Source organism: Octodon degus, unplaced genomic scaffold, assembly GCF_000260255.1.
Source record: "Octodon degus isolate 3935 unplaced genomic scaffold, OctDeg1.0 scaffold00088, whole genome shotgun sequence".
NCBI classification, from domain to species: domain Eukaryota; kingdom Metazoa; phylum Chordata; class Mammalia; order Rodentia; family Octodontidae; genus Octodon; species Octodon degus.
In genome coordinates, this window is record NW_004524664.1 from 4,126,659 (window position 1) to 4,147,151 (window position 20,493).

The 20,493-nt window shown below is 38.6% G+C and overlaps 1 protein-coding gene across 5 annotated transcripts in view; it reads left to right on the forward strand.

The window, feature by feature from the left end:
* Nsd3 (nuclear receptor binding SET domain protein 3) overlaps window positions 1-20,493 on the forward strand; it is a 136,207-nt gene that overhangs the window by 34,233 nt on the left and 81,481 nt on the right. For all 5 annotated transcript variants that reach the window (XM_004637246.3, XM_004637248.2, XM_004637249.3 and 2 more), the window contains exon 2: window positions 13,942-14,660. In XM_004637246.3, the coding sequence (XP_004637303.1) occupies window positions 13,986-14,660 (675 nt within the window). In that variant the 5' untranslated portion in view covers window positions 13,942-13,985. The remainder of the gene's footprint in view (window positions 1-13,941; window positions 14,661-20,493) is intronic.

The following is a 20,493-nucleotide window of genomic DNA, read 5'->3' on the forward strand; positions in this document are numbered from 1 at the left end:
GACTTTGTACATCATAAGCAAGTTCTCTACTACTGAGCTATGTACCCAGTTTGTTTTATTTTGAGAAGTGTCTCACTAAATTGCTTAGGTTTGCCTTGAACTTGTCCTCCTACTGCAGCTTCCCAAATAACAAGAAGTACAGATATGCATCAATTCCTAGCTGTATGATACTTTTTAAAATATATTTTCATCTTTCGTTAGATTAATAGACTCCCTGGAAGGTGGTTTAACTTCACTTCTGGTGATTTTAAACTTTCTAGGTAGGTTCTTTCCAGAGCTGAGTCTCAGAGGTGAATAGATAAGCATTGTCAGTCAGATGTTACCTGAGGAGATGGCAGCTGCTTTGCTCTTTACTGTCTCCATGGAGAGATCCTCAGTAGTTCTTTAAAGTGTTTCACTTATATGTGACAGTTCTTAAATTTACACAATTCAGTTTAAGAGATTGAGTTCTGCCTTCTTATCCTTCCACTTATATTCTGAAAGCGTATGAAATATGGGAATAAAATTACCTCCTGCTCTTGAGAACTCATATAAGTAGTTAATTCCAAGAGGTATGCATAGGGTATTTTTAGGAACACAGAGGAGAGTTACACAGACTATCTTAGAACTTCTGTGACTACTTAGAAATGTTGTTTTGTAGTCACAAGATGGTTAAAGTTAAGCCAAAAAAGAATAAGAGGGCATAGTAGCACAAGATATGCAGGAAGCTAGGCATGGTGGCACTCGCCTGTGATCCCAGCACTTGGGAGGCTGAAGTACAAGGATGGTTGGGAGTTTGAGCCCAGCCTGGGCTACAAAGTAAGATCAAGGCCAGCCTCAACTGCATAGCAAGACCCTGTCTTAAAAAGACAATAAATAAATATAAATAAGATATACAGGAGATCACAATAGTAAAGGGATTAAGGTATGAAATCACATGTACTTTAACCCTTAGTAGCTTAGCATTATTAGTGGAGTGGCTTTAGGATGAACAAGTAGGTCGGAGTGTTTAGGCTTTCTTTAGATAGTGAAAAACCTGAGAAGAAGTTTAATCTGAAGAACGATGTGGTTAGATTTACAAATTAACCTGGGAATATATGTAAGGAGTGGTGGATTTGAATACAGAAGTAGGCCATTTATGTAGCATATTAGAACCACTCTGATCCCCAAAGGCCTAAGTAATGATGGCAGTATGAAGAATTTCACCATATAATATAGTTTTCTTTCATTAAGAAAAAGACTAGTATTTATTTGCATTTTAGGGAAGGGTCTACAGGGTGTTCAGGTTCTCACTACTAGATCAGACTCATAGTGATCTACCTGCTTATAGTCACCCAAGAGCTGGAATTACAGATGAGCATCACCACGCCTAGTCACAATTGCTGCCTCAGTGAGCCCTGGGGGCAGGGCTGGTGTAGCAGGCAGGCCCTGGGGATCGAACCCCTGGCCCCTGCACCTGCTTAGCAGGCGCTTTAATCCACTGAGCTATTTGGCCTGCCCTAAGACTGGTATTTAAAATGAGTATATAAATGGTACAGCATGTAATTCTATAAAGTCATATCCAACAAATTTACTTTGTACTGAGAACTGCTCTTTTTATGAATCTGTTAAAGTGACTTAAGTTATGCATCTACATTAATACTTTTTTACATTAATAATTAAATGGTATATATGTACATGTACACATAAGAACTCAAGCTTATTCATTTTCTTTTTTAAATTTTATTTATTTGTGTGCGTGTGTGTGTGTGTGTGTGTGTGTGTGCAGCTCAGCTCACCAGGGGGCGGGGCTGGCTGGCATGTGGTGCTGGGGGATTGAACCGCGGTCCCTTGTGCTTTGCTAAGCTTGTTCTAAGTAGGTGCTTTAGACCACTGAGCCATCTCACCAGCCCTCTTTTCTTTTTCTCTCTCTCTTTAGTTTTGCTATGCAATTCAGGCTTGCTTTGAAGTGACTTTGTAGCCCAGGCTGGCCTCAAATTTACACTGATCCACCTGCTTCTGCCTTCTACGTGCTTGGATTACAGGCATGTGCCACCATGCTCAGCTCAAGTTTATTCTCTTGAAGCACATGATATGAATTGTTTTCTTTATTTTCTCTGCATCTGTCTTTTTTTTTTTTTTTTGGTGGGTTTTGAATGTGCTATTGCAGGCTGGTCCTGAACTCGAACCAATCCTCCTGTCTTAGCTTCCTGAGTGCTGGGATTATGGACATGAACCCAGCTATGCTTGGCTGCATCTATGATTTGACTAAACAATTCTGTAAACCTATTATAATTCCGCCCACAAATAAGTTGGTAAATAAGAGGTATAAGGCTAGGCTGGGCTGGTGAGATAGCTCAGTGGTCTAAAGTAAATGCTTAGGCAAGCTTAGGTAAGGACAGAGACCATGGTTTGATCCTCAGCACCAAATGCCACACCAGCCTTGCCTCCAGGACAAGCTGAGCCGGCCACACACACACACACACACACACACTGTGGACAGCTATAACAAAATTAAACAAAAAGGTATTTATTGATTGATTTTATTTTTCTTTGTTAACAGAGGAAGATCTCCCTACCCTATCAGCGCTGTGCTTTAGCCCAGGGTACTGTACCACTGAACCATCTCCAAGCCCTTTTTGCTTTTATTTAGGTGCAGGGTTTAAATTGCCCAGGCTGATCTCAAGATTGTGACAGGCACCCTCCCTCCCTCTCATGCATCAGGGTACCTGATAGAGGAGGAATATATGAGGAGCTGTTTATGTAGATTTCCTTTCCTTGAAACTAAAGATTAGAATGGGCAGAAGACCAACACAATTATTTAGTCTCCCTGCAAGTTGTTAACTCTAGGGAGGGAACAGAGAAATGTGAGCAGTTCTTTTTTTGTTATTGTTGCTTTCCTACAGTTTGTGATTGCAGGAAATAAGCTAACTTTAAGAGCTATGGTGTGAAAGAGTGTGTTTTTATTTTCCATTTACTGGCTGTGGGACTGTGACCATGATTTTTGTTTTCACAATGGGGATAGTAATAGTATTCCCACAACCGTGTGTTCTGGGGAGTAAAATATAGCAAATGTAAAACATTTAGTGTAGAATTGATATATAGTAAACTCTCAGATGTTAGCCACTCATTATTATTAATATTATATTTAGTAATAAATTAAGAAGGCTCAAAAAAAAAAAGGCTCCTCATGAGGGATTTATTAAGGACACAGATGTGAGAATTTTGGGTGGCCTGTACAAAGTAGTTTTATTGCAGTGATTGAAAACCCCTCCTATGAAGAATTTTATTGTTATCAAAAAAAAAAAAAAAAAAGAAAAGCAAAAAAAAACAGAAAACCCCTCTAGCTTCCCCAGTCTTTTCTTGTCCTTCATGACTTCATGTTTCTTTCCTGGGATTGTTTTTCCTCCTCAGATTCTCTTCTAACCGTAGTAATAACAATTTAATTCTTTTTTTTTTTAAATTTTATTTATTTATTTATTGTGTGTGTGTGTGCGTGCACGCGCGTGTGTGGCCAGCTCAGCCCACCAGGGGGCGGGGCTGGCTGGCATGTGGTGCTGGGGGATTGAACCGCGGTCCCTGTGCTTTGCTAAGCTTGTTCTAAGTAGGTGCTTTAGACCACTGAGCCATCTCACCAGCCCCAACAATTTAATTCTTATTCAACCTTTTGTTTTAGATTATTTATTTTATGTCTCAACTCCTAAAATCTTGACTTCCTAAAAGATGGCAAAGGGCCGGGGAGATGGCTCAGTGGAATAAGCGCTTCCCTGGCAAGCACAAGGGCCTGAGGTCAATCCCCAGTTCCGCCATAAAATAAAAAATAATAAATAAAAGATGGCAAATGCACATAGGTCAGATTATGGTTGGCTGGTGGTTTTACCAGTTCTGTGTGCTAACCATTATAACAAGCAGTGAGAATAACCGAGTGTTGAGTTCTCACTATACACCAAATATTGTCCACAGTAGGGTTCATGGATTTGACTCTTCGTTCCTTGAACGACACTATATAACAAGGTAGACAGTTAAAATTTTCCAGTTTCTGGATAAGGAAAACTAATATTTTGGAATACTTATTAAATTGTCAAAAGTCATGTAGCTAACACTTGCTGGAATTGGGCTTTGGACCTGGCCATTGAACTGTAGCCTGTAATTTGGACAGTACTCCATTGTGTCAGTGTATCTGTTGTTTGAAGGTTGATTACCAGATTTTTTTTTTTTTTTGTGGAACCAGGGATTGAACTCAGGCCCTTGTGCTTGCCAGGCAAGCGCTTATTCTACTGAGCCATCTCCCTGGCCCCAATTGCCACATTCTGATACATACAAAATTACCATGTAAGTCACTGTGTAAAGAAATATATGTGCTAAGATATCTTTTTTTTTTTTTTTTGGTACTAGAACTCAAACTCACAACTTTGTACTTGCCAGTTAGATGTTGTGCTGCTAAACTACATCCAAACCCCCTAAGATATCTTCTAAAAAGGAATTGTTGAAAAACCTTCCACCTTGATTGGATTATTGATCCTATTGTGCTGAGATATAATGCAGAAAAGTACTAAACAAAAAGTTTAGTTTTGTTAGAGATGGGTGTTCCATTGCCATTTAAATATTGTAGGTGTGTGAATTCCGCAAAACAATCTAATATAGTCAAGTAGTCCATAATAGTAGTGGATTATCCATAGGACTGGAAATGTCAGAACTTGTTGACTTGAGCCTTTCACAGCTCAGCATATTAATATGGCTTTACTTTATATACCTCATTTTTATACTTTTCTGCTGGATTGTTAAGACCAAGATAAAGGAAGACCTATATAACAAGAAATGTAACTTTTGTATCTCATAAGGTTAGTCAAGTCCCCTCAGGATTTATCCTGTAACCCTGTATGCAGTAGCCTATCAAGGTCAGTGAAGACTCAGGACATAGGAGAACCTATACTGTAACATCATGTAACTCAGTTGTGTCCCAAATTTTCTGATCAAGGAGATTATGGGGCCACAGAGCAACATGATCAGTGACGTAGAGTGTGCCTCAGGAGAGTCACATGGAGAGAAAACATTCTCTCAGGCTTTCACAGAGAGCAAATTGGTCAAGCAGTGGCCGTGACTCATCCACATGGCTGACACTGACAAAGGATGTGCAAATTGAAGCACAGGGTTACAGGAAGCTCTTAGTAATTTAGGAATTATTTTTTACTCAGTAATTTCTTATAATTTGTGTCATTTTAAAACGTCAGTGCATTACACCATATAGAAATAAGTATGCAAAAATCTGTGAAACAATACATATTTTAAACACATTTAAGTAAATAATCTCCAATTTCAGATTGTTTAGTCATCTCATTATTATACAATGATAACCAGGTAATCCTTAGCTTCAGTTGTGGTAAAGCCCCTGAATCCATTTCCATTGCAAACTCCAACTTCTTTTATCCTGCCCTTCACAGCTTTCCTTTAGGGTTAATATGGCTGTAGGATGGCAAGTTCAAATCTTTGAAATCTTCATTGTGTCTGTCTCACAGGAAGTTTTCGCATTGCTGTGACCTTCCAGGCAAAGTAAGTTTCAGATGGCTCTAATGAAACAAGTCCTCCATCATTTCAGCCACAGATAAGAAATTCCAATTGAAGGAATACCTCCTGGTTGCACTCCTGCAACACAGAAGCCACTCTGTACAAGCTTAGCCATAGGGCTGGGTCCTTGGTAAACAAAGGGTGCTGCTGGCCAAGTTTCTTTTTTTTTTTTCTTTTCTTTCAGTCCTTTAATTAATCTTTTTTCTTACATGCTTGGTCCTTTTTTTTTTCTTTCTAATGTGGAATAAGATGTTATTTAATTTTGTTCTTCCATAGCTAATATTTTTTTTTTGGTTAATCTAATATAGTATATTTTATTTTTTTTCAAAGTTATATTGATAAACAGATAGCAATGAGACAGTTTCAAATCTAATCGGAAGTACAGTTTCAACAAATAATACACTGTATATATTCTTCTCAGTGGTTAATTGCTATACAAGAAGTGGACTTGTGATCCTATTTACAAACACCATTAGAACAAATCATTCTATTCATTAAGAGAATGCAACTATATATCTATCCTAACCACTTTGAATACACAGATACAAAATGGACATTCATCGGTATACCCCATTTTTTCTAAGTTCCGTTATTGAATATTATAGGTGTGTAAACTCAGCAAAATATTCTAAAAGAGTCCAGTAGCCCATTATAGCATTGGGTCTTCTGTTTAACTGGCAATGTCAGAAATTATTGACCTGAGTCCCCCACAGCTCAACCCAACAGCATGGCTTTATTTCCTATATTTCGTCTTCATACTTTTCTACTGGATAGTTAAGACCAAGGTAAAGCAGGACCTATGCAACAAGAGTTGTAGCTTTTTGGTCTGAGAAGGTCAATGAAATGCCCTCAGGATTTATCCTGAGATCCTGTACCTCAGATTGTAGAATGGCCAAGTTTCTGAGCTGTGCACACTCTGTAATCGGACCTTTGCCACTGTGTACTAAGTGTATATGTTTGATAATTGATTCCACTTGTCAATCAGGACATGTTTACCAGATGGACTGAAGGTTGCCAGTGAAGTCTGTAACCATACTCTTTACTCACAGAGCCAGCTATTTTGTTTTTGAACCTAAGATCTTTGTACTCAGCTATATCCCTAGCTTGTTTAGCTTTTGTTTCTGAGAGGGATTCACTAGTTAGTTTTGGCTGGCCTTGAACTGAACATGAAGATCAAGAAGGCCTCAAATTTATGTGATCTTCCTGCCTCAGTCTCCTGAATGCTGGCATTATAGGCATACAACCCCATACCCAGGCTGGGTTCAAACTTTTAATTCTCTTGCCTCAGCTTCACAAGTACTGTGATTTTAGGTATGTACCACAGTTAGTGACTTTTCTTCCCCTCTGTCCTTAAACTTTTTCCTTTAAGCCACATATGATGACACATGCTTATAATCATGACAGAGATGGCAGGAAGATCACACATTTTGTTTTAATTTTATATTTTAATTTTATTGAGAAACAAATATGAATAAGACAGTTTCAAAGCTGATTAATAGGACAGTTTCAATAATCAATACATTGTACATTGTTATCTTCTTAGTGGTTATCAGTAGTACAAGAAGCAGACAGGATATCCTGTCCAAACACTATTACTACACCTCTTTCTTCTCATTGAATTAAATGAAAGTAGCTGTATATCTATCCTATTTTGTATATATAAATACAAAATGATCTTTCCTTTGTATCTCCTTTTTTTGTTTAGTCCTGTCAGAGGTGGGTATTCTATTGGCATCTAAATACTACAGGTGTTTGAATTCAGCAAAACAATCCAACACTGTCTAGCAGTCTACAATATTAATGGGTTATCTTCAGAAGTTATTGACCTGAGCCGTTTACAGCTCAGCGTATTAATATGGCTTTACTTTTTATGTCTTGGTTTATACTATTCTGCTGGATGGTTAAGACCAAGATAAAGCAAGACCTATATAACAAGAAATGTAACTTTTGTAAGAGCACACATTTTAGCCCAGCCTGGACATTTCAGTAACTGAGACCTTGTCTCAAAACAAATAAACAAAAAACCCTTTTAAGTGGGGCGTGCATGCCTATAATCCCAGCACTCAGGAGGCTGAGGTAGGAGTCTTGTTGCAAGTTCAAAACCAGTCTGGGCTACAAAGTGAACTCAAGGCCAGCCTGAACTGCCTAGCAAGACCCTATCTCAAAAAGACCAACACACACGCACACACACACACACACAAAAAAAAAAAACTTTTAGAAAGGTTAGAGATGTATCTGAGTGTGAAGGCTTTAGCCTCAGTTCCCATTACAGAAACACACACACACACACACACACACACACACCCAGAAAAAAATGTTAAAACCTCTAGAAAAGTTAAAAAAAAAAACCTTACAGTCAACATCTAGATTAGCCAATTAATGTTTTGCCTTGTTTGATTTACTCAGATATGTATTTGTTTTAACCCCTGAATCATTTAAAAGTTGGAGATACTCATTTATTTATTTATTTATTTAGTGTGTGTGTGGCCAGCTCAGCCCTCCAGGGGGCGGGGCTGGCTGGCATGTGGTGCTGGGGGATTGAACCGCAGTCCCTGTGCTTTGCTTAGCTTAGCTTGTTTTTAGTAGGTGCTTTAGACCACTGAGCCATCTCACCAGCCCCGGAGATACTCTTATCATGATACTTTACCTTTAAATGTTTTAGCATGGTTTGCATTCACTCATGTATGTATTCATTTTTTCATGAGACAAGGTTTTGCCATGTAGTTCAGGCAGGTCCTGAACTCACTATGTAGCCCAGTCCTCGGTCCCCTTGGTGCTGGGATTGCAGGGTGTGCTACCATGCTTGCTGCATGACTTTCCTAAGAGTAAGGATATTCTCTGGTGGACAGATTGCCATTATCATGCTCTTTGAATTAATAGCTTGCGCTGAGGTTGTAGCATGGTCAAGGTCCCGGGGTCAGCTGCCAGTGTGTGCACACATGTATACACACAGTATTGGGGAAATTGTGATTTGAAACTCTCATATTGTAAAATAATGTTATTTCTTTTTTTTTTTTTCCTCATATTTTTTAGAAGGGTTTACAGGGTGTTCAGGGTCTCATTATTAGATTGGACTCATAGTGATCCGCCTATTTACAGCCTCCCAAGAGCTGGGATTACAGGCATGCGCCACCATGCCCAGTCCCATTTGCCATCTTAGCATGCACCGGGGGCAGGACCAGCACAGCAGCCCAGGGATTGAACCCCTGGCCCCTGTGCCTGCTTGCAGATGCTTTAATCTGCTGAGTTATTTGGCCAGCCCCTAATAATGTTATTTCTTTTCTTAGCAAACCAGAGTGAAATGTTCAGAGTTAGTACTAGAAAAGGCTAATATCACACTTTTTATTTTTTTTTTTTAATTTTTTTTTATTTTAACATTTATTGTGTGTGTGTGTGTGTGTGTGTGTGTGGCCAGCTCAGCCCAACAGGGGGCGGGGCTGGCTGGCATGTGGTGCTGGAAGATTGAACCTCGGTCCCTGTGCTTTGCCAAGCTTGTTCCAAGTAGGTGCTTTAGGCCACTGAGCCATCTCTCCAGCCCCTAATATCACACTTTTTAAAGACATGTTTAGAACTATGTCAAAAGCATCAGAAACTTGAATCTTTGAAAACAGTTCTGAAAAAATCATGGGAGAATAATTTGAAAAGTGATTTTTGTATATGACGGTTCTGAAAACCAAAAATACAAGTTGCGTCTTGTTATGTTTCATAACTAACATGACTTCCAGCTTGAAGTATGAATGAGAACTTTTTTTTTTTTTTTTTTTAGACAGGGTCTTGTGTAGTTCAGGCTGGTAGTTGTCCTCCTGCCTTAGCCTCCTGCATGCTAAGATTATAGGCATTCATCACCTTGCTCATCTGAATGAGAATTTTAAATTTCCCTTGCACTGTTGCTGCATAACAAAGTTTTTTTTTCTTTCTTTCTTTTTTTTTTTTTTGAGACAGAGCTTCATTATGTAAACTAGGCTGGCCTTGAACTCACTGTGTAGACCTGGCTGAACTCAAACTTGCAGCAACTCTCCTGTCTCAGCTTTCTGAGTGCTGGGATTACAGGTGTGTGCCATCATGTTCGGTCCTAAAATAAATACATAAACAAATACATACATATATATACATGTATATTATATTTTATATATGTATGCATTTGTTTATGTATCTATTTTTGTAGTACTGGGATCAAACTCAGAACCTTGCTTACCTGCCAGGAGCTTATGCCATTGAGCTATATTTCCAGCCCCTTAAAATGTATTATAAAGAAATTATTTCAAAAAAAAAAAAAAAAGAAATTATTTCTAACATTGATTGTCATTGCTAGTCAGGCTATAAATCAGACTTCTAGAATTATATTGCTTTGTTGAAGCCCAGTTCTGTCACTTACTAGCTATGTTTACTTATTTAACTTCTGTGTATCTGTTTCTCATCTATAATGGGAGATAGTATTTACCTGGAAGTTGTTGGGAAAGTTACTTGTAGAACTATGCAAAGTGCGTAGAATGGTTTACAGCATCTACAAAGTACTATTTAAATGCTAATGGTGGCTACTAGGATAATTGTTAATTTTGGCAGATGCCAAGGAAGAAAGCACATGAGTGAAAGAAAGGAATCCTTCTTGAGAAACTTGTAGCTTGGGAAATGAAAATGGCATGGGTTAAAAAAAACAAATTTACAGGCTTTAGAGTCAGACAGGCTTCAATTCAGAGTATAGTTCTGTCTTTTTGCTGTACTGTCCATCCAGGCCAGCTAACTCACTAGATGCTCTCATTTTTTCCACTTGTGAACCGAGAATTACAATGCTGTACTTCTCTGCCAGGTGTCATGTCTCACTGCTAGGCAGATCTGATTTTAATTCAGTCGTCACCAAACTGTCCCATCAGTGGCTTGTACCACTTCTCAGGAGGGTCTTTGATTCCAGTAGTACAAAGACAAGGTGTTGATCTAGCAGGCCAGACGTCATCATTACAGTTCCTTAAGGAAAACATTAAAATAATACAAAAATTGTAATACAGCTAATTTATGAGATAACAGTTGTAAATGTTTATTATAGTATGTATACCAGCAGTGGCATAGTTGTAAGATTTCCATGTTAAAATTTAAAGAACTATTCAAAACCTATTCATTAATCCAAACCACTTTTAATTTAATTAAATCTGTTGATTATAGTTTTAATTGCTATTAATAGTATTAGCATTTATATTTGGGAAGTAATTATTCAAATTCAAGCAGCTAACTAGATTTGGTCCATTTTATAGACTTTCTATTATTTATTTATTTTTTTTTACTTTTAAAAAATTTTACTAGTAAAAAGACCAATGAAAGTGATTAGATTTGTTCATATCACCAGTGGTACAAGCCACCCAGTGGGACCATCACTCATGTACCAGGAGTGCTTCAAGCTGGTGGGAACATGTTAAGATATGTATAAACTATATATACATGTATAAAATGCCTAGCCCAAAATAGATGCTGAGAAAATGAGAGTCCTTTTTCTTTACTCCCCTCTTCTAATGCCTCTAGTAGTTTCTAGAGTTTGATTTGTTTTTTGTATGCCACCTTATTCATTTGCTTTTAATTTCAGAACACTAAAATTATTTCTATTATAGCAGAATGAACAGCAACTGTATAAGTTGGGTGGTTGTACCTTGAAAAGGACACTGTTACGTTTAATTTTCCTTTTCTCTTTACTGATTTAGATTGATTTCTCTACCATTATGGTAAATATAAGGGGGGTAGATTTTATTAATCATTCTTAGAACTGAACTAATGTGACACCTTAGAATCCTTCATAGTATTCCAAGCAGCTTTGATCATTGCGTCAGAGTTGATAAAGTAGTAAAAACAGTTTACTGCTTTGAACTTTCTTTATTCTTTTAAAATCCTGCTTTGAACTTTCCAGATGAAAATACCAAAATAATATTTGGACTGCCCATTACTCCCCTTTCTTGAGATGTGAACTTGTTAAACTTTATGACAAAGGAGGGTGGTCTTGTATCAAATACTTCTCTATTTCATAACATTGTTACATAATGTAGCCATACCTTCTAGAAGAGTGCAATGATTGTAAGAGTATAATGCAATGATTAAATGTGTGGGTTGAAATCAGTTGGAATGTGGTTTTATATACTCCAGATATGAGCCTCACCCCACTTTCATTAAATTAAAATCTTCGGGAGATTGTTACATTTGTATTTTGTAAAAGTACTCCACTTGATTCTACTCTGTGCCCCTTGTTGAAAGCAGCTAGAGGCCAGGCTTGGAGATGCATCTACTTAAAAGGTGTCCTACCTCTAAAATAAATTTAAAAGGGTGGAGGGTGTAGCCAAATTCTCCTTGTGTTCAGTCTCCACTAAAGCATGCATTTGTTTGCGCTTCTAGATACTGATAGGAGTATAGAGAATTAGGCATCGTCCCTCACTGTGAGTGCAAATCGGTAAGGATACAGCTAATAAGCTGAGTGTATTGGTACATGCTATTACTTCCAGTTATCTGGGAAGCTGAGGCACAAGGATCTTAAGTTTGAGCCCAGCCTAGGCAACTTGGTGATTTTGTGAGAGCCTGTCTCAACGTAACAAATAAAAAGACTGGGGCCAAGGATATAGCTCAATGGCAAAAGTGCCTGCCTGGCAAGTGCAAGGTCCTAAGTTTGATTCCTGGTACACACACTGGGAGCATATAGCTCAGTGCAAAACCCCATCTAATAGAACAGCTTTGCAGTATCCGTCAACATTTTGAATCTGTTCTATAGGAGTATATGAATGCACAAAATATAAATACAATTTCAAGAATTTTTGTTTAAAGACATGAGGATTTATTAGAGGTAGATATTTAATGCACTCAAGAGTAGAGAAATGAGACCAAGAGTGTGTTCTGGTGTTTTTGTTTTTGTTTTTTTGACAGAGTCTTGGTATGTAATTCAGGCTGGCCTTGACTCACTGTGTAGCCCAGACTGGCCTCAAACTCTGGCATTTCTCTTGGCTCAGCCTTTCAAGTGCTTGGATTATAGGCATATACTGCCACACCCAGCTGTGTTTTCTGTAAACCTGTTCATAATACTAAAAAGTTGTATGCAGCTAGTTGACTATCAGCATTCAAATGGTTGAGTGCATTATACTGATATGTTTACTCTTTGACCATTTCCTTTTTTTTTTTTTTTTTTTTGTGGCTCAACCCACCTTGGGGGCAGTGTTGGCGTGACATGTGGTGCCAAGGATCGAATTGTGGTCCCCTGCACTTGCCTAAGCAAGCGCTTTAGACCACTGAGCTATCTTGCCAGCCTCTTTGACCATTTCAAGGATAGTATATATAAAAATTGTATGTGCTGGTATAGAAATACATTCAGGATATATTATTAAGTGAAACAAGTAAGGATACACCCCCCCCCCTTTTCTTTCTTTTGGTGCTGGGAATTGAACTCAACCTTGTGCTTACCAGGCAGGTTCTGTACCACTGAGTTGAATCCCCCTCCCCAGACTTTTAAAATATGTAAGTAAACGTACAGAGAAAGATGTGAATAAGTACCCGCAAAAGTGTTCATAGTTGTCTGTAACATAGAAAAATGATGTAAGGGCTAGGCATTTTTACTTTTGTGTTTAAAATATTTGGAATAAAACTTTACTTTTTTATGAATTTAGGACAGGATGTACAGGGTATACAGGGTCTCACTATATAGATCGGACTTGTAGTGGTTCTCCTGTTTTCAGCCTTCCAAGTGCTGGGATTACAGGCGCGCGCCACCACGACAGTCTCAATCACCATCTCAGCATGTCCTGTGGGCAGGGCTGGCAAGCATGCCAGGGATGAACCCCCGCCACTGTGCTCTGCCTAAGCAGGCTCTTTAATCTCCTGAGCTATCTGGAAGCAGTCATAAGGATTTTTTTTTTTTTTTTTTTTGCTCCTTGAATGCCTTCAGGGCACTTTGGCATGGCTGGAGTGTTGTGGGGATCGAACTACAGCAAACTGAGGCTGCCAGCATTGTGGAAGCAGTCCTGAGCTATCTGGCCGGCCAGAACTCTATTTTTATAATACAGAGAATCACTGGACAAAGTGTGAATGATTTTAAAGGAAGTGCATATGGAAACCGATCTGTGTGTGTCAGGATGCTGCTTACTTTACAAATACCAATTTTAATCTTAATAATCTGTAAACTGAGAAACAGAAATGTCAAGAATGTTTTGCATGTTTGCAAAGTAAATAAAATTTTGTTAAAAATTGTAAAAATAATCAGGAATTTGAAACAGATAAGTATGTAAGATAAAATGTATTTGCTTTATGTCTTATGTTGGCCATTTGTTTTAAAAAGTATTTGTCTATGCATATCTATATATGAAAATTAAGTTCAAATGGTCTAGTTTAATTTTTTTAATTGATTAGGTTGCAGCATGCAAGGATATTATTACCTTTTAATTCCTTCTTTTCTAATTTTAGGCCCGATGAGAGAAAGGGACAGTTAAGGATGCTGGAGCAGAACAATGGATTTCTCTTTCTCTTTCATGCAAGGGATCATGGGAAACACAATTCAGCAACCACCTCAACTCATTGACTCCGCCAACATCCGTCAGGAGGATGCCTTTGATAACAACAGTGACATTGTTGAAGATGGTGGCCAGACACCATATGAAGCTACCTTGCAGCAAGGCTTTCAGTACCCACCTACAACAGATGACCTTCCTCCACTTACAAATGGCTACCCACCATCAATCAGCATGTATGAAACTCAATCCAAATACCAGTCATATAATCAGTATCCCAACGGATCAGCCAATGGCTTTGGTGCAGTTAGAAACTTTAGCCCCACTGAATATTACCATTCAGAAATTCCAAATACAAGACCACATGAAATTCTAGAAAAACCTTCACCTCCTCAGCCACCTCCTCCTCCTTCGGTACCACAAACTGTGATTCCAAAGAAGACTGGCTCACCTGAAATTAAACTAAAAATAACCAAAACTATCCAGAATGGCAGGGAATTGTTTGAGTCTTCACTTTGTGGAGACCTTTTAAATGAAGTACAGGCAACTGAACACATAAAGTCAAAGCATGAAAGTAGAAAAGAAAAAAGGAAAAAAAGCAACAAGCATGACTCATCTAGATCTGAAGAGCGCAAATCACACAAAATCCCCAAATTAGAAGCTGAAGAGCAAAATGTAAGTTAAAACACATTTTTGAAAAATTTTGTAATTTTTCTGATATACTAGAAATCGAAGAGATTTTTGTTAGCTTTTATCCCTTTAAATATGAGTATTCCTGGGGACTTCTAATGGCTAGCAAAATGCTTAAAATATTTATTTTTTTAAAATATTTATTTATGTGTGCGTGTGTGTGTGTGTGTGTGTGTGTGGCCAGCTCAGCCCACCAGGGGGCGGGGCTGGCCGGCATGTGGTGCCGGAGGATTGAACCGCGGTCCCCGCGCTTTGCCAAGCTTGCTCCAAGTAGGTGCCCCAGACCACCGAGCCATCTCTCCAGCCCCTTAAAATATTTATAAGGGTTTGAGTAAATATTTGTTGAACTAATGAATGGGCATCATTAAACTGAAGAACTATTTTAAAAATCATATAATACCAAGAATCTTGTTTATGTTTCTTTGTTTTAAGACCCTCAGTTATTTTTACTTGCTGATTTTTGAAGATGAAGAAGAAAGACACAAAAAAGTATTTTTCATTTATTTTAGACCAACTTTTACTGGTAGAACTTAGGTTTAACACTAATTGCTAATGTGTTTGCTACTTAATAAACTGATGTAAAAGAACCCTTTTTATCAAAACCAGAGTTTGTATTCATATGTATTGAGTAATACTTAAGGTGGTGTTTTATAAAAGTGATCCTTCATAGATGATTTCTTTGGGGTGCCGGGAACCAAACTCAGGATGTCATGCCTGCCAGGTAGGTGTTGTGCTGCTGAGCTATATCCATGGCCTATCCTTTTTTTTTCTTAAATATATTTACAAGGTCTCTAGGGTCTCACTACGTAGATCAGACTCGTAGTGATTCTCCTGTATTCAGCCTCCCAAGTGCTGGAATTATAGGCGTGCCCCACCATGCCCACTCTCAATCACTGTCTCAGTGTGTCCTGTGGATCAAACCCTGGCTGCTGTGCTCTGCCTAAGCAGGCACTTTAGTCTGCTGAGCTATCTGGCCGGCCCTGATATCCTTCATAGATAATTTAAAATGTATGGTGCTGATTTTTTAAATACTATATCTGCGTTTGGATGTCAAGTTGTTTGGCAATAATGTAATAATAATAATTGTGTTACATCCATTTTAACTTGAATACAGAGTTCATGATATGAATTGCAGCTGATTTTTAGACATTGATTTGGGAAGAAAGTGATATATGTTTATTAGCTAAGTGATGAATAAATTAGTTTATTTTTTGTTCAAACGTTTACTTCTTACTAACTCACTTTCCCTTGGTAGATGGGATTTGTTACTTCATACAACTCAAATGTGATCTTTTTTTGGAGTAAAGATCACAATGGTTCTAGGCTTTCACAGAATCAATTGTGGTGTTTCAACATGTTTTCTTATTGTTTTATCATTTTCTTACTCATTTAATGTATAATGATTTGATGCCTGCCCAGAGCTAGACACTGTTCTTAGAAGATATGGCAGTAAAAAATGAAAAACAACAAAAACAAACCAAGATATGGCAGTGAATGTCTTGTTTCCTTTTTTTTTTTTTTTGTGGAACCAGGGATTGAACTCAGGCCCTTGCGCTTTCCAGGGAAGCACTTATTCCACTGAACCATCTCCCCGGCCCCAATAGGGCAGTGAATGTGAAAAGCACAATTTTCACTTGGGGTGTTCTTGAGGGTACTCATTCCACTGGGGAGTGTGTCAGAGATAGGTAGCTTGAAAACTATAAAGACAGGAAAGGAATATAATGAGATAAATGATAATCAGGAACACCTCAGCTATTCTGATATCTTAGTTCTCCATGGGTGAGAAGAAGGCTTTAGAATCCAAAGATTGCTAAAGTGTGTGCCTCTTGTGTTCTTATGTCATTTATCAACTGCCTCCCAAAAAAACCTAGCCCACTGTATCCTTTATGACTGTCAAGTAAAAGTAAGTGGAAAGAGAACTTAGCTATGTGGACTATAGAATCATTGCAGTTGGCATTTCTTTCCTAGACTTGTAGTGAAAAGATACTGGCTTTGGGAATCAAAAAGATGGGTAAAACATGAATTTGCTTTAGCTTATTAGTGCTTAGAACTGTGTTGCTAGCCTGTCTTGTCTTTGCTATAGAGAATCTGGCAAATAGAAAAATAATCCAGTTTATTTATTAGATTAGGTTTTTTGCCTTTGTTAATAAAGTTAGACTAAACTAAATACCTCAAAATAGAAAGGGTCTGGAAGCTATGAAAGTCAAGATAAAACAGTCTTTTTCATGTCTTTCTGATTTATTAGAATCCAGGAAAAATTCAATGCAGTGATGTTTCTACTAGTCACTTTACAGTTAGATTGTAAAACCAGTCTGTCTTTGTTGGAAATCTGCCTGACTCTATACTTAAACCTTCAGTTAACTGTCATATCCTAAGATTTGCATATTTACATATAATTTAAGAGTTTCAGTTTTCTTTTTGTGGTGGAACCGGGTATTGAACGCAGGTCCTTGCGCTTGCCAGGGAATGGAGTTTCAGTTTTCTTAGTGAATCTGCTGAGCATAATTTAACATCTAATTACTTAGGATCTTAAAGTACTTTAGGGTAAAGGAACATTATTTTTGACCAAAACTATACATGTAGAGAGTAACATTGATTACACTCATTGAGAGTAATACCTTAGCTTGAAAGTTGGTTTTGGGGGGAAATCCAGGATTTTCGTGGTCTCTCTCTTACCTTCTTTCTGTCCTCTACTTTCTTCCCCATCTTCTTTCTTCTCTCCCTCCTACCTCCTCTCCTTCAAAAAAGTAGAGTGAAGAGCTAAATCTAGTGAGTTGAATTTTTTTTTTTTTTTGTACTGGGAATCAAACTCATGACCTTGCACTTGCCAGGCAGACACTGTGTCACTGAGCTATATCCCAGGCCAGTCAGTTGAATTTTGATGAATTAAACTTTTGTCACACATGAGGGTAGTCATAAGCTTAAGTAGATGCCATAATAAAACTTTTAAGGCCAGAACTGCAAAAAGACTTGCTTATCCTGTGTTGTGCTTTTGCTAAGCCAAGCAATAATTAGAGCTAGGCATATATGAATATTTTTTAACTTAATATGTTTTTAAAATTCATGGCTTTACCTTGAACATCTGTTATACTCTGTCAGTATAGTTGTTTTATAATATGATGTGGTGTTTGTTTGTTTGTGTTTTTTTTGCTACCAATAATCAAATTCAGGGCCTTGGGCTTGTCAGGTAGGTGCTATGCCACTGAGCTATATCCCTGGCCCAATAGTACAGTTGTTTTAAGTGTTTAAATTTTTTATACGTTTATGCTGCTTCCTTTTTGTCCCCTCAGTCCCAGCCCTTGGTGGTTAACTTGTAGAAGACTTGACAGTGAAGGGAAACATACACACATGTAAGTGTGTGTGTGTGTGTGTGTGTGTGTCCAGCTGATGCTACTGGACAGCTCCCCTACTCCAGAGTCCTCAAGGAAGCAGAACTAAAGGCCTAGAGAAAAAGTCTGAAACAATTGTCCATGTCCTTCATACTCCTTTCCTTTCTTGTATTCTTTTTGGAGCAAACAAAATTTCTTTCTTTCTTTCTTTTCTTTTTTTCTTTTTTTTTGACGGAGCTGGGGATTGAACTCAGGCCCTTGCACTTGTCAGGCAATCACTTATTCATTCTACTGAGCCATCTCCCTGGCCCCCAAAAGTTCATCTAAAATAATACACTTCATGACTTACCTACAACATTTTTCTCAGTACTTGTTTTGAGCTCTTTGGCCTTCTGAAGAATGGCTGTTATTTATTTATTTATTTGTGTGTGTGTGTGTGTGTGTGTGTGTGTGTGTGTGTGTGGCCAGCTCAGCCCACCAGGGGGCGGGGCTGGCTGGCATGTGGTGCTGGGGGATTGAACCTTGGTTCCTGTGCTTTGCTAAGCTTGTTCTAAGAAGGTGCTTTAGACCACTGAGCCATCTCACCAGCCCAGGAATGGCTGTTATTTAGAAGAAGTATATTTACTCAACAGTGGAAATGTGACAAATATCTAGGCAGCAGGAGAATGATGATCACCACTGAAATTGTGTATTTTGAGAAATTTTTTTGTGGCTTAGGCTGCCTTAGGGGTGGGTCTGGTAAGGCAGGTGGAGCTGGGGATTGAACCTCGGTATCCTGTGCCTGACTTCGTTTGCATGAGCAGGTGCTTAAACAACTGAGCTAACTAGCAGGCCCCTGAAATTGTGTATTTTTAAAATCTGTCTTAGCTGTTTTTCCTCCTGCCAAATGAAAAACATGTGAAAAGTTTTGTGCAGTCTGCCTCCATGGCTGGCGTAGTGCCAAAGGCATGTGAGTAGAGGCTTTAGTCAAACACTCATCACTTCTCCCTAGCACTTGAGTGGGCTTCTCCACCAGGCCACCCATTAGCTCTTAGCTTGCTGCCCCTTCCTAAGAGCTAGTGGCCAGATTAGCCTCAGTAACAGTAAGAGTGTAGTTCTCAGGTTTTAGAAAATGCTCATATGTAATGAGCATTAAGCTTCAGTTTTTAGAAAATGCTGATATATAAATCATTCTTTCTATACACAGTTCTTTGCTTTTTAACATTATGAACTTTATTATTCAGAAAATAAAAGAAAGATGCAATGGTTTTATGCCTTTCAAATGCCTTTACATTTTTTCCTAACCTGAACGCTGACAGTTTTTTAACCTTTTAGGAAATATGATTTTGCTTAATGTTTTTTATACCTATACTATTAAGAGTTTGAAATTCTGCCAGATATACTGCATGTTGTTAATCTTAAGGATGTTCTTGAGTCTAAATAAGAGGACTAAAATAAAAATATTTTAAAGAGGGCGGGGGAGATGGCTCAGTGGAATAAGCGCTTCCCTGGCAAGTGCAAGGGCTTGAGTTCAATCCCCAGTTCCGCAAAAAAAAAAAAAAGAAGGAATATTTAGAATAGTATAATTAAGTTGCTCCTTTAACACAATTTTTCCTGTTCAATCAGTCTTACTGCTGAGCACAGTGATGCACACCTGCAGTTCTAGCTGCTTGGGAGGCTGAGGCAGGAGGGTCACAAACTGTAGGTCAATGTGGGCAACTTAGTGAGACCCAGTTGAATAAAATTAAAAGGCTGGGGACTTGAACAAGATGAAATGCGCCTGTATAATCTCAGCATCTGGGAGGCTGAGGCAGGATGATCACCATGAATTCAAGGTCAGCCCGGGCTACATGAGTGAGTCCAAGGCGAGCTGGCACTATGTAGCAAGACCTTGTCTCAAAAACAAAACAAAAATCCCGAAAAGGATAGGGTTGTAGTCAGTGCAGCAACTCTGGGTTAAATTTCCTGTACCTTCCCTTTCCCTACTCCCTCAAAAAGGAAAAAAGAAAAACCAAAACAATAGTAGGCTTGTGGTGTATGGCAAAATTTACTTCTTTTTTTTTTTTTTTTTTTTGCGGAACCGGGATTGAACTCAGGCCCTTGCACTTGCCAGAAAGCATTTATTCCACTGAGCCATCTCCCCAGCCCCTTTTTGTTTAAATTATTTTTTAGGGAAGGGTCTACAGTGGGTTTAGGGTCTCACTACTAGACTGGACTCATAGTGATCCGACTGTTTACAGAGCTAGGATTATTGGCACGTGGTCACCACGCCCAGTCTCAATTGCCATCTCTGTGTGCCCCGGGAGTGGGGCCAGCACAGCAGGCCTGGGGATCAAACCCTTGTACCTGCTTGCAGGTGTTTTAATCTGCTGAGCTATTTGGCTGGCCCTAAAAATTACTTCTTATCAACCTACAAAAAACATCTAGTGGGGCAGGGGATATGGCTCAGTGGAATAAGTGCTTCCCTGGCAAGCACAAGGGTCTGAGTTCAATCCCCGGTTCCGCCAGAA